Source organism: Ziziphus jujuba, chromosome 9, assembly GCF_031755915.1.
Source record: "Ziziphus jujuba cultivar Dongzao chromosome 9, ASM3175591v1".
Taxonomy (NCBI): Eukaryota; Viridiplantae; Streptophyta; class Magnoliopsida; order Rosales; family Rhamnaceae; genus Ziziphus; species Ziziphus jujuba.
The window spans coordinates 7,701,081-7,715,169 of record NC_083387.1 but is presented as its reverse complement, the minus strand read 5'-3'; the positions used below and the strand labels follow the sequence as shown (position 1 = coordinate 7,715,169).

The following is a 14,089-nucleotide window of genomic DNA, read 5'->3' as shown; positions in this document are numbered from 1 at the left end:
AAGCCGTAAATACCTCCTTTTAATCACATGACAATAATATAAAAAACAACACCCCAAAAAAAAAAAAAAAAAAAAATCACCTCACCTCCGTGGACTGATTTTCTTTTTCCCCCAATACACTTTATATATGTTACATATTAGAGAAACCAAACACAAACAAATTTAAAAAATAAATAAAGAAATAAAAAAACACAAATATGAAGATCACAGAGTCTTAAGATTACGAGAAAAAAAGAATTATACTAGAAATTTCAAAATGCTTATCAAAATTATTTACTTAATGACAAAGCAAATAATGTGAAATTTTTAATTAAGTTATTATTGTATTCTGATTATTCATTTAAATTTATTTTAAGTTATACAAATATTTCATTCAGCATGTGTCATTTGATTAATATATTTAGTTAATAATTTGAAAGCAGTACTTAGGAAAAAAAAAAAAAAAAGATTCACAAAATCCTACTATGCCGTTGGGACTTGGATGCGGAATCTACCTAATATTAGCGCCATACAGTACGGTGTCACCATTGAGACTCCATATCTACGGCCATGATTCTACAGCCGTTAGGCCGCCACTGTACGCCTTTCAATACACAGTCCATGGAACGAGGATTCCCTTATTTTTACAAAACTGCCCCTTCCAAGTAGCACGTTAGTAATGTGTAACGTGCCCGTCCCAACCGCTATTTGCCTCATCTCACCGGTGGTAATCTTCTGCATTCCATTTCTCAGTACTGTCCAAAATTTCCAATCACCAGTTGTCTTAAATTGACAAGACTATCCCTACAACTTACATGGAAAGACAGGATTGCCTTCCGGTACAACGCTGCTATGCATTGGGCATTACTGTGGAAGAAACCTGATCTGCCGTATCAAAAAAATCTCAATAGCTTTTGGCCCCATTCTGAATAACTGACTCTCACAGCCTCGGTTTTACTGCCATTATTCTCGCTTCCCAATAATTGTCACTCTCTCTCTCTCTCTCTCTCTCACTTCAATCGCCTGTGATTGCTTTGCATTCAACAACTCTTATCTGTAAGAATACTCCGTCGTTCTGTGCGTGTATAAATAGTGCTTGATCTTCCATTGAAGGTTGGGAGTAATTTATTGATGTTAATTTCTTGCTTTGGAGTTCCTGAACACACACACATCAAATATATATATATATATATATATATATTGATATAATAGTCTTTCGGGTCTCTTTCATTCTTTGTAATTTTCACGAAAGCTCCTAGTTTTTTTCTTTATTTGTAGTGTAAGTTAAGAGAATTTCGAGTTGGGGGTTTTGGGCCCTGATGCAGATACTGGGTCGTTTTTGCTTGTTGATTACCGTTTGCTCAGTTCTGGAGTTGTACAGGAGATTTCTGCAGATTTTTCTTGGGTTTTTGTCCATGGAGTTTCCTTCAAGCCTGAAGTTTCTGACACAGAGCAATGAGTTTGGATGTGGGTTTTTGTTGTTTGGATATTTCTCACGGTTTTTTAGCTTGCTGGGTCTGTTTCTGATGTTTGGTCTGGGATTGAAGGTTTTGCAAGTTAGTTGGTTTTCTAGAGGTGTGAATTTGTTGCAAATTTTATACTATTTTAGAGGCAAAGCCGGTAGATTGGGAATTGGGTTTGGTTCAAAATGTGGTTTTGGTCAAGTATGTTATCCAAAGGAAGTGTCTTGCAATTGTGGTGCATCGGAATTCTTGGTGAACTCACAGTCACCAAATGCAGATGGTTCAGTGGCCAAAAGAGAAGCTGAGTACAATTCAAATTTTGATTCTGATGAGGCAAAAGATGTATTAAAAAAGAATGATGATGATGACGACGACGAAAAGGACTGCCACAGTGAGGATGGAGATGATTTTGATGCAATGGAATTGAGGAAATTGGTGAAGATAGAAAGGCAGAGAGCAAAAGAAGCTCAAACAGAGCTTGAGAAAGAAAGAATGGCAGCTGCAACTGCGGCTGAGGAGGCAATGGCAATGATTCTGCGCCTTCAAAACGAGAAAAGTTGTATTGAAATGCAAGCCAATCAGTACCGTCGTATGGCAGAGCACAAGCAGCAATACGACGAAGCATTAATTCAATCATTGCAGTGGATTGTGACAAAGCTCGAGTCAGAGAAAAGCCTTTTGGAAGATCAACTGAAGTTTTGCAGGCAAAAACTGAAGCCTTATGGAGATGAAATTGATCAAACTGAACAAGCTATATTGACTGATCACTCCCATTGTTCCAATATGCAATAAGAAAGGCAGTGAAAGAACAATTGTTTGCCATATCATTGTAAACAATACATACTCAAATTTTATTCCAAGTTGTTTTTGGTAATATTTATTTGCTTTCAAAATTGTTTATTGTTAATGTTCAATTTAATTTGGAAATAATGAAAATCTAAGGTTAAAAATAATCGACAACATATTCACAATTGAATAATTATCTTTGATTAAGCTTTCATTTGATATTCATATCTGATCGGCTTCTAAAAATTATCAGTTTTTATAATTCTATATTTATTCTTTCACATCACAAGTATGCAATATTTTTCAATTTTAAAATTTACTAGCTTTTTCTAATTGTTAACTGTATTTGATTATGCCAACCCAATTGGTATAGACAAATTTTTTTTTTTAATCATATTCGTATAGACAAATGTACCAATAAATATATCTGCACCTCATAATTAAGTTAAAAACCATGATTTTCATTGGTCGAAATCCTTTACTGGTTCGTGAAATACATGGTCAACAGAAGGTCAAGTTTAATGATTAAATTGTTTAATTGTTATTGCACAAAAATGATTAAATCGTTTAATTATGTTAAAAAATGATTAAGTCATTTGATTAAATGCATTTATGCAATGAACGGTATACTAAATTCTCAAGATTGAATTTAGGCAAAAATAATATGAGCATCAAATTCTAATTGAAAATCACTTGGACAAGAAGTCAATCAACAGCTTGACTTTGAGCACAAAAAATAGGGGGCAAAAATTTTTGAGGTTTATAGTTTTTATTCCTTGACGTTGAGAAGTTGATTAAGTAATTATAATATGATTAAGTTCATTGTTTTAGAATTACAGAAAATTTGAAATATTTTACCAGCCGTAAGTGCAAAAATTTGGGACATAATACAAAACCTAAATTGAAGTATTCAAAAAATAAAAACGAAAAATAAAATAAAATTCCTCTGTAATATATAAATTTAAAATATTTTTTTTGACTAATGAAAAAAGAAATGAAGAAGAAGAAAGAGAAAAATTACTGAAGTATACTTGGGTAAAAAGGCGTGTTTGTTTGAAACATCTTTAATTCGTAGAACGTAGTACAAATATTGCGTCTCAATATCGTCAAGCCAAACAGTAACTTTCATTTTCGGAAAACGACAGCACCATTACGGAGTCTTTCTTCGCTTCCGTCTATAGTCTTATGCCAAGTGTTAAACGGGTTGAATTCTCCACTTCGAGACGGAGTATTGCGTTGTAGAAAAAAGAGGGAACAAAGAAGCTGCCGTCGCCGGAATTCCGTTGCATTCCACCGGCAGGCCGTTTTTTTTTTTCACCGGTGAGCCTCTCCTCCTTCCGTTTAGTGTCAGTTTCTTTTTTATTTCGGTGAGAATGATGAGAAATAAGAAAACGAAATTCAAATGTTAGAATACTAAATTTTGATTGTGAAATTAGGAACTCTTTGGAATTCATTTGAAATTCAGTTTGGAATCAGTAGAGTCTTTTTGCAGTTTCTCATTTTTGAATGAAATACTAGCTGAAGAATTTTTGAATTTTGTTTGTGTCAGTGTATTGGTGGCATTAGCGATATTTATGGTAGAGTTACATGTCTTATGAAGAACTTCTCTGAATTATTATCAAGCTTTTATCGAAATTGAAAAGTGTTGGAATGCTTAAGAAATTAGAGGTTCTTTAAATTATAAGAATAGCATGACGATGTATTTAGTTTTGTGGTTTATTGTAACCAAAATTGGCACAAATATTATTAATTTCTATTAGTTAGTGTTTAATGAGTTGGGCATAAATTGAGAAATGTGAATTTTTTAAGCTCTAAATTAAATAGTGTTAGCAGAGCTAAATTTTTCGAGAATATCTGTTGGTAGTTTTGACGAATTCTTTTATAGCATTATTGATCAGGACATGCAAAAGACACGGAGGATAAAAGGAACCAGGCTTCAAATTACTAATTAAAAAGCTTCAATTTATTATTATTATTATTTATTTTTTTTTAAGAATGTAATTGATTTTATTTTTGGCAAATGGTGAGACATTATGTCTTGCTTATTCTTTCAATATATTTAATCCTGATTTTCAAGAATTTTTTTATTTTTTGAATATATATAGAGGAGCCTGTGTGCTTATAAGTTTAACATGGTATGGGTATTGTTAAATAGGTAATTGGGATGTAATGGTGGCATTTTTGAAGTAATAAATTTCTACAACTAGCAGGGAACTTTGGAGGTTTTTCCCTTGTGACAGTTATTTGGCATATGAGCACCTTCTCCCCTGTTGCCCTGTGGCTAGAGACATTTTTTGCTGCTATTTTCTAGAGGGAAAGGAGTAGGAGGATCTTTTAGAACTTTGAGATGTCCAATATATGGAATAAATATATCATATCCTAAGCATACTGTTTTTGAACCAAAGTAGGATTTTCTTTTTGCAATCCAATGTGAATACACTGGCTAATATAAGGTTATATATAGCCTTGGTATGCAGGCTTTCTCACCTTAACTTTCAAGATGGAACTTCAGAGTTGCATGGAGTTGAATGAGTCTCCACTGATGCTTCCACCTCCACCTGGAACCTTTGTAGACCGTGAAGAGCTTATCCAACATGTTGGTGACTTTGCTGTAGCCCAGGGATATGTAGTAACTATTAAACAGTCCAAGAGGGACAGAGTGGTGGTCCTTGGCTGTGACAGGGGAGGTGTTTATCGTAACAGACGGAAAGCTGTTAATGAGTCCTTGGCTGAACAGGCCCGCAAAAGAAAAACAGGTTCTCGGTTAACAAATTGTCCTTTTGAGGCTGTGGGTAAGAAGGATGATGGCTTGTGGGTACTTACCATTAAAAATGGAACACACAACCATGAACCCTTGAAGGACATTTCAGAACATCCTTCTGCTCGTCGCTTGACAGAGAGAGAAGTTTTGCTAATTAAAGAGATGACAGAAGCTGGCTTAAGACCTCGCCAAATATTAAAGAGACTAAGACAAAGCAATCCCGAGCTTTTATCGACTCCAAAGCATGTTTACAATGTCAAAGCTAAACTTCGACAAGGAAATATGACTGGTACACCATTAATTTGAATTTTCATTCCATGGAGGAGACAAATATTCTTTCATAAATTTTAAGTATTTCTTGCTCTCCTCTCCCATAATAGACCAATTTGCGTGAGGCTCTTCAAACCTCTTGTTACATCTTAAATAACATTTACATTTTGTGAGGCTCATTTTTATTTAATCTTATTGTAGCCATGATATACTATCAAAATGGAAGCTTGAACTTGAAGTTTTGGTTTTACCATTTTCATACTTTACCAGCATAGTTAGAGTCTAATTAGGGTTTAAGCGAGTACACTCGTACGTATTTGAGAGAGCAATGCCACTTTCCTGCTTTACTGTGGTAAATTCATTGATTTGAGTGCAAAAACTCTTTTATGTCCAATGTTTCATTGGGAAACCCAGAAATATATAGGAATATAAACATTCAGTTCCTATCCTGAAATGGATGAGGAAAAGTTGTTTCAATTTCCTGATGGTGGATTATGGCATATTCACTATGCAGTGAGGAACTTTAAGTCTTTGAGGCCTCAGAAATCTGCCGTTAGGAACAACGATACTGCAGTTATTGAGCCATCCTGGAAGCAAAGAAACCCTCCGGTAAGCGTAGATATCATTTCATGCAGTCATCAGCTAGTCTTATTTTAGCTATTTGGACAATTTACATAAAAATACATGCGTATATATATTATATAGAAATTTTCTTTTTATGTTCTCTTTTTTTTTTTAATATTTGTCTTTCTTCTCATTCTCCTCTCTCTCTTCCTCCTTGTCTTCTAAATTGACTGGACTTAAACTCGCTCTATTATATGTAACAGCGGGTTCCAAATCTCATTGGAGGTAGATTTATTGATTCACAGTCATTTCCCTCTATTAATGTTCTAAACCCTGTAAGTACAGATTTGTAGAGTGTTTAAAATTGTATCTCCAATTTTTTCTTGTCGTATTAAGATAATAGATTTTACATGTGTTTACTTCTGTCAAATGATAGGCAACACAGGAAGTTGTATCTCAAGTTCCTTTAACAACAATTGAGGAGTTCAAAACTGCCATATTTTCAGCAAAGCGTTCATTTCCACTGTGGCGAAACACACCAATTACCACTCGTCAACGCATTATGTTCAAATTTCAAGAGCTTATTCGGAGAGACATTGTAATTTTGTATTTAATCGTTTTGTTTCATATACGTTATTTAAGTTATATTTTTATAATTGGGAATCATAAATTTGTCCTAGGATAAGCTTGCTATGTGCATTACTATGGAACATGGCAAAACATTGAGCGATGCATATGGTGATGTGTTACGTGGGCTAGGTTAGTTTCCTTATTTCCAGTTGTCATATCTGAACTGCTTAGTTGGTGGCAGTTTTGGTCAGTCAAGTCTTCATTTTTCCTCCACAGAGGTGGTAGAACACGCTTGTGGACTGGCAACTCTGCAAATGGGAGAGTTTGTTTCAAATGTAACTAATGGAATTGATACATACAGCATTAGAGAGCCACTTGGTGTTTGTGCCGGGATTTGCCCTTTTGACTTCCCAGCTATGATTCCCTTATGGGTAAGCTTGCTACTCTCCATTTTCATTTTTACTTATAGGTTTAGGCCATGGATTTACTCCTGACACTAAAATGTTCAGATGGTTAGGAATGCCATTCTCTATGTTGCTTATGAGCTTAAAGTAGACAGTGAAGTTGTGGTTAGGATGGAGTTGAGACAACTATATGAGTTGAGCTTGAAGTAGACAGTGAATTTGTGGTTCGGATGGAGTTAAGACAACTATTTGAGTAAATAAGTATGGGTGTCAGTATTTTTTCAGTTGGATTCTGCTCTCTTCACTGTATGCGTTCTAGTGGGCTTATAAGGTGCTCAATGAGTTTCTTATTGTTTGCTTATGTGCTTAAGAATGCTGTTGTTATATTAATTAGGAGCTTGTGCAAAATGGGAGAGAGTAGGATGAATGACATAGCAATACCATGGTTAATCAATAGTGCATGCAGATATGTACAGACGATGGTTGGAGATTGTTTAACAATCCTTGTGAAATATGTTGAAGTTTTGCCAATTTCATGTATACAACATTCAGGATGTCCTTATGGAGCTTGATAGACTTTAACTAAAAGCAGACAACCTTACTTATAATTTCAAATATTTGATTCATGGTTACTTTCTCTTTCCAGATGTTTCCTATTGCTGTCACATGTGGCAATACTTTTATTCTAAAGCCATCAGAGAAGGATCCAGGTGACTTTTAGAACCTTTGTAGTTATATGATATGTGAGTTTCCTAGAGCATTTTTATGTTATTCTCTCTTGGCGTCAAATCGTGTATTAGACAAGTTTTTTTTCACTTATCCTTATGCTACCTAACATATGGACTGAACTCTGAAATTTTATTTCTGAATTTATTATTACTATAGGGTATAGAGTATGATGATTTTTTTTCCTTCTATCTTGAAATAACCAAAAAATTATCCATGTTAAAAGCTTAAGAGTAAAGAACCCAATGCCAAACCTCTTGGGCCATTTTTATATCCCTAGTGAAATATTAATCATAACAACTTCAAGAGTCACTCACAAATACCAGCCACATGAGAAACTTTGTACACTGAAAATCTTAACTCTTACCTTGAGCCACCTTAGTACTGGGGTTGCACAGTTTGGAAAGCCCAGCCGTTAAAGTTGGAGAAAGCATATACGTTATATTACTCGTCTCTGCCTTCTGAAGAACATGTTAAGATTAATGTTCTCAAATAAGGCGATTGGAGGAAACAAATAAAATGGAGGAGCTTCTTAAAATGCTGCAATTTATATTCGCAGAATTAGATGATAGTTAAATGCCAAAACTGGGTCCTGATGGATTTGAAAATGGTATATGGTTATCTCCAGTTCATTTATTTTCTTGTCATATAATATCGTGGCAGATTGTATTTATAGAATCCTGAGATGGGTTCCGGCACTTGGTTTGTTGTTATCTTAATTTGGAGTGGGGTTGTGGGGCTCCTCTATAGCACATTTTGTTCAGCATAATGTGTTCATGTTTAACTGCTTTCCTCAATTTCTTCATTATCGTTGCTTTACATCTATTTAATAAAAGCTTTTTGACCTTCATTTTCAGGGTTATAGGTCTTTTCGAAGATCACATGACTTTGTTCTTAACTAAGAAACTATGACTTGATTGATCGTTTCATCAAATACAAGTTTATGCCTGAAACAAAATTGATATTGTATGATTTTTTTTTTCAGGGGCTTCTGTGATGTTGGCTGAGTTAGCAATTGAGGCTGGTTTGCCTGATGGCGTCTTAAATATTGTTCATGGCACTAATGTAAGATTTTACTTTAAATTTTTATAATCTGTTCAGTCACTCCAGCTATGCCATTTTTTTTTTTTCTCTATCCAGAAAAGTACATAGAGAGTGACTTGATATTTTAAATGTCTGAAATGATTTCTCTATTTGTTTTTTTCATTTACTGTGTATGCATGTGTGTCATTTTTTTGCAACATGTTCAATTTTAACATACTTGGTTATTCTTTTGTGGACTTTCTTCTTTCATTCTTTAAAATTCTCATCTTTCAAACTTTGTTCTGGCAGGACATTGTCAATGCTATTTGTGATGATGACGATATTAAAGCTATCTCATTTGTTGGACCAAATACAGTAAGTGTATTTTTTTTTGTTTTTGGTCATTAATGGTACAGAATGCATTTTGTTATCTCTTTAGGAACTTGATTTTAAAGGTTATATGATATATTAAGCTATCTTGATAGCCTTGAGAAAATTATTTTAAATCAAGAAGATGTTGAAAATGAAATTATTTTAAGACAAATATGATTTGTTTCAGAATTCTGTTGAGAATGCCTTGTAGGTACAATTGTTTGGAACAATTTTTGTTTAAGTTGTATTTTTGGGATTTTAATTTTCTAATTCCTGTCAGTTATTTAATACTTGGTGCTTATTCTTTATGTTTATTTTTTCAATCATTTAAAGGCTGGTGCTTATATATATGCAAGAGCATCAGCTAAGGGGAAACGGATTCAGGTAAAAACCTCATGTATTACTTTAAGCAATACAATTGCTCTTTTACCAATGCAGTAGTTGAAGTCAATGTAAATTGGCTGGTTAATTATTGTCTTCAGTCCAATGTTGGAGCCAAAAATCATGCAGTTATTATGCCTGATGCAAGCATGGATGCTACCTTAAATACTCTAGTTGCTGCTGGTTTTGGTGCTGCAGGACAAAAGTGCATGGCACTCAGCACAGTTGTATTTGTTGGAGGCTTAAATCCATGGTATTGTCATTTGTCTACTTCATATCTTGTGATATTTTCTTTTGTGTTATATCTCTTGAAGGTAACTTTTCATGTGTGTTTGTGTCCTCTAAAATTCGTTTGTGGGACTGGGAAGGTGATTTGGATTTAGTTGACTCATCATGTGCTAGTTAAGATCTGTCTGTATGCTGAACTGTGGTTGGTAAGAGTTGCATACACTTTACCAATCTTAGATATTTGTGGACATGAAGAATGTATGGTCATGTGCTTGGTAAGAGTTGCATACACTTTACCATTCTTAGATATTTGTGGACATGAAGAATGTATGGTCATGTGCTTGATGGGGTTGTGTAGTAGAGCTTAGTTTTCCGAACTTAATGTTCCACTAAGCCTTAGGTAATCTCATAAAGTTTATGTGGTGGTGGACCTCTAGGACTAGTTTGTGACCTAACAGGGTTGTCCGGTGGACAAGGCTTAAGTTTGCTCATATTAAAAAGGAACAACTAGTCTGTTTTTTCTGGTTATGAAATTCTTTTCCAATTGTCCGGATATATGTCTGGCATGTTTGATCGGTTGTAGGCATCAGATATTGGTTGTTGGCACAATTCTCTCTCTCTCTCTGTGGATATATGTTTGGCAAATTTGATCGGTTGTAGACATCAGATATTGGTTGTTGGCATAACTCTCTTTCTCTCTCTCCCCCCTTAATAAATAACCAGGGAACACAAACTAGTGGAGCGTGCCAAAGCACTTAATGTTAATGCTGGAACAGAGGCTGATGTAGACCTTGGTCCAGTGATAAGCAAGCAGGTACATAAAACTTTTTGATCAATATCTGGTAATTAATTTTGAGAAAAGCAACTCATTTGACTTATATGGTTAGGTGATGAATAACTTCGTAACATCCTTTTGCATAAGTAAAACCAACGTAGTTGTTTTGTTAGTTCAGTTGCAAAATTTGGTTACTTAGCACTTTTTATTTATGTTTGTTATTATTTATTTATTAATTCATGGTTATTTGTTCTTTCAATATTGTCAGGCAAGGGAGCAAATCTGCAGATTGATCCAATCAAGCATTGATAGTGGTGCAAAAATGGTACTTGATGGAAGAAATCTTGTGGTATGTGTTTTCCATCTTTTGCATATTATTTCAATATGTTAATCATATTAGGTTCCTCAAGCTCTTTTTACAATATGGATGATTTGTCAGTGTACCTTCGTGTATCCATGAGGTTCATGTATTAATTTTTAGGTAAGTGTGACATTCAACTATCATATCCTAAATCAACTTAACTGACTGATTGGAAACTCATTAAGCTTGTTCTACCAAGCATTCATTTTCAGGGGTTGAACTGATCCCTGGAAAATGGATGTATTTCCATTTTTCTTTATTTGAGGATGAGATAAAGAGTGTAATCTGCATGTCAAAGCAACAATTTCAGGACAGGTGGCTGTTGTGATTTTGTCTTATGGTTTAGAGAATCAATATGAAGCTTGTCAGTAATTTCAGTTTCCTTCTGCTATTTAAAAGGGTCCAAGCTGGGATAGTTTTTACATTCCTGTCTTATGAATGTCAAATAGGTTCCAGGATTTGAGGATGGCAACTTCATTGGTCCCACCATCTTATCTGGTGTCACGACAAACATGGAAAGCTATAAGGTATTGTACATTATGCTTGCAAGATGGACCTTAGATTACCTGTAAGCTATTCAAATATCTTCAGCAAATATTGTATATTGAATTGTACCATTACTATTGTTTGTGTAGGAAGAAATTTTTGGACCAGTTCTACTCTGTATGCAGGTTGCTTTCGTTCCTTCTCATTTACACAAGTAGAGTTAATTGTTTTGTCATTTTAAAGATTTCCAGGGTATTTTATTCTTGTTACCCAGGCTGCAAACCTTGAAGAGGCCATAGCCATTGTTAACAGAAATAAGTATGTTCAAATTTCTAATCTTGGCCTTAAATTTATATCAATATTTTTTTTAAAGTTTACATCCATCACCCCTTACCAGATATGGCAATGGAGCTTCGATATTTACTACATCTGGTGTGGCAGCGAGGAAATTCCAAGCTGAGATTGAAGTCGGACAGGTAAATTTCCATTAGCATGTCATGGAGGTTTCTTGGATCCATGTTTGAAGGCAAAAGAAGATAAGATGAAAGTTTAGACATCGCTAAAATATCTATCTTTGGCCATACCTTGAAGCTCATTCAATGGGCAATAGTAGTTTTCTTCCACAAATATGACATGCATGTTTGCTCTAGCTCATGATTGCATTGATCTAAAGGAATTTATTTATGTGTCTGCCACTGGCACATAATGAAGTATAATAATAAGACAATTTTTTCTTGTTCAGTGTAATTGAATTATGTACGGATACTTGTGGATGCCTTTTATATATGTGTGTGTGTATATATATATAAATATTGTTCTCTAATTATCCATAAAGACTGGTTTTGGCACAGGTTGGCATAAATGTTCCTATTCCGGTCCCACTGCCCTTTTCTTCGTTTACTAGCTCCAGACCATCCTTCGCTGGTGATCTCAATTTCGATGGTAAAAACGCCATGTCCAACTTCAATCGGTTTTAGCCACTTTCTATGCTTGAGTGAATGAAATTTGAACTTGAATCGTGTAAAAATTGCAGGCAAGGCTGGAATTCAGTTTTATACTCAGATTAAGACTGTTACTCAACAATGGAAGGATTTGCTAGACAGCGATGGAGCATCCCTCGAAATGCCAAATCTATAGATATTAGATGTTATTTCCGTATTGAAAATTTTGTAGATTTTTTTTTTTTTTAATAAATTTTTTCCTCTCTCTAGATGAGCTTAGTCTGGAATGTATATTTAGAAACTGTTAATTAATGTTTATTCTATTCTGAGCATAGCTGTTTAGGCTTGTATTAGAGCATAGCTGTTTAGGCTTGTATTAGGTTTTGGGCCTTTGGCCTCCCTTTGTAACGTAATGGAAAATGTCGATATCTTCTGATTTACTTGTTCACGTGGTGTTAAGACTCTCTCTTGTTTCTCCTTTTGTACAATATATTTCTCAGCAATAATAATAATAAAAATAATAATAATCATTATTATTATTATAATATACCTACTACATGCATGAAAAAGAATATGGGTGTACCTTCACCAAAGGAAGGAATATTGTTTTACGAAAAAGACAAATGGATGACGTGTGATGGTTATCGGTATATTTACACGCTCCAAAAGTTCTGATGTGTCACCAACAATGAGGGAGGATTCACCAAAATAATAAAATAATAATTAATAAATGTGAGGTGGATTAGTTTTAAAAGAATCGAATAATCTTTTAAAAAATTTAATTGTAGACACGCTCATAAAATGAAAATTTTAAATGAAATATGTCTTCTTTTTCTTATATAAATATACATGTTTATATGTTTGGGGAAGAGTCATTTTTTTCAAATAATGATTCAAGTTGGAATATCTTCATCCTAAATGTGAAAAAATAAATTAACATATATAACTTATTTAATTAAATTGATGTCTAAAATAGGTCATTATTTCTTTTTTTCTATTTTTAAAAGCTGAGAAATGTCCTAAAATAGGTTTTGATGTTTCCATTCTGATGATAACAACCCAGCAGCTATGAATGGAGGTGAAGAGATTGGGAAGAACCCTTTCTCATCAACATCACACAAGAAAGTAAGAGCGAGAAAGAGAGTGGACACATCCCACTAAATTTAATTATAGGAGTCGTGTGGTTTTCATGGACCCAAATGGATAAAGTTGGTTTTTCCTTCTTTCCTTCTTCTTCTTCTTCTTCTTCTTCTTCTTCATTTTTTTTTTTTTGGTCGAGAGATGTCTAAATAGGTTTTGACATTTCCATTTTGATGAATACCGTCAAGATTAATTACGTATTTCATTGGTATACGTTTATAAATACTTCCTTCAATCATAACCAAAATTTGTTCAAAATAAATAAATTAATTAATAAAACAACATTCTATCCAAAGTTGGTGAGAAATCTATACAGAAACGTTCCCATATTATACTTTTTAAAAACGTAAAAAAAAAATAATTTTTATAATCTATGTGAAATTCAATATTAAATGTCATTTTTATGTAACAGCTACAGCACACGTGATATGTCATAAATCGCTCATGAAATCTTGATAATGTTAAAATATTTATCCAAATTGAACAAAAACAAAACAATTTAAAAAAAAAAAAACAAAATAAAATTTGGTACATAGGGGGTTTAGAGTCCAAAAATCAAAAAACAAAGATACTAACAAATCTAAAAGAGCTCGCACGGCAAGGATCTTCATCAACCAAACTAAAGCAACAATTGAAGTTGGAGGGATTGGAAGCATGGTTACTCCTACCTTGTAAATTTCTGCACCAACTAATTAAACCACAAAAGGGATGCATTTTAAGAACTCCATTTTTCATCTAATCAACCACCTCCATTATTCATCTTAGGAATATTCAGTCCCTCTTCCTAAAGTTTATTTTTTTAGAATCTTTTTATTTCAGAAAAAAACAAAAAAAAAAAGAAAAAGAAAAAGGAAAAAAA

The 14,089-nt window shown here is 33.8% G+C and overlaps 2 protein-coding genes across 5 annotated transcripts; both read left to right on the top strand.

The window, feature by feature from the left end:
- Positions 1 to 683: 683 nt before the first annotated feature.
- Positions 684 to 2,392, top strand: LOC107426544 (protein FLOURY 1-like). The gene has a single exon (XM_016036747.4). The coding sequence runs from the start codon at positions 1,299 to 1,301 to the stop codon at positions 2,232 to 2,234; it is 936 nt and encodes a 311-aa protein (XP_015892233.3). The 5' UTR covers positions 684 to 1,298; the 3' UTR covers positions 2,235 to 2,392.
- Positions 2,393 to 3,364: 972 nt separating this feature from the next.
- LOC125424115 (methylmalonate-semialdehyde dehydrogenase [acylating], mitochondrial) lies at positions 3,365 to 12,536 on the top strand. 4 transcript variants are annotated; one of them, XM_060820490.1, is made up of 20 exons: positions 3,369 to 3,548; positions 4,693 to 5,278; positions 5,774 to 5,868; positions 6,087 to 6,158; positions 6,260 to 6,421; positions 6,504 to 6,582; positions 6,670 to 6,824; positions 7,444 to 7,507; positions 8,509 to 8,588; positions 8,856 to 8,921; positions 9,252 to 9,302; positions 9,401 to 9,552; positions 10,251 to 10,341; positions 10,571 to 10,651; positions 11,113 to 11,190; positions 11,299 to 11,334; positions 11,424 to 11,467; positions 11,547 to 11,625; positions 12,001 to 12,091; positions 12,183 to 12,536. In XM_060820490.1, the coding sequence occupies exons 2-20, from the start codon at positions 4,729 to 4,731 to the stop codon at positions 12,284 to 12,286; spliced, it is 2,130 nt and encodes a 709-aa protein (XP_060676473.1). In that variant the 5' UTR covers positions 3,369 to 3,548; positions 4,693 to 4,728; the 3' UTR covers positions 12,287 to 12,536. The 4 variants fall into 4 exon arrangements, 1 of the variants encoding a protein (XP_060676473.1); XR_009640911.1 differs by lacking the exon at positions 11,424 to 11,467 and having other exon boundaries at positions 3,366 to 3,548; positions 12,183 to 12,231; XR_009640912.1 differs by lacking the exons at positions 11,299 to 11,334; positions 12,183 to 12,536 and having other exon boundaries at positions 3,366 to 3,548; positions 11,393 to 11,467; positions 12,001 to 12,063.
- The last annotated feature ends 1,553 nt before the right edge of the window (positions 12,537 to 14,089 follow it).

Bases quoted from the DNA above. Each gene is read 5' to 3' on its own strand.
- LOC125424115 (XM_060820490.1), top strand. From the start codon at position 4,729: ATGGAACTTCAGAGTTGCATGGAGTTGAATGAGTCTCCACTGATGCTT. The intron at 6,583-6,669 runs GTTAGTTTCCTT...TTTCCTCCACAG, and splicing joins TGATGTGTTACGTGGGCTAG to AGGTGGTAGAACACGCTTGT. The intron at 9,303-9,400 runs GTAAAAACCTCA...TATTGTCTTCAG, and splicing joins CTAAGGGGAAACGGATTCAG to TCCAATGTTGGAGCCAAAAA.
- LOC107426544 (XM_016036747.4), top strand. From the start codon at position 1,299: ATGCAGATACTGGGTCGTTTTTGCTTGTTGATTACCGTTTGCTCAGTT.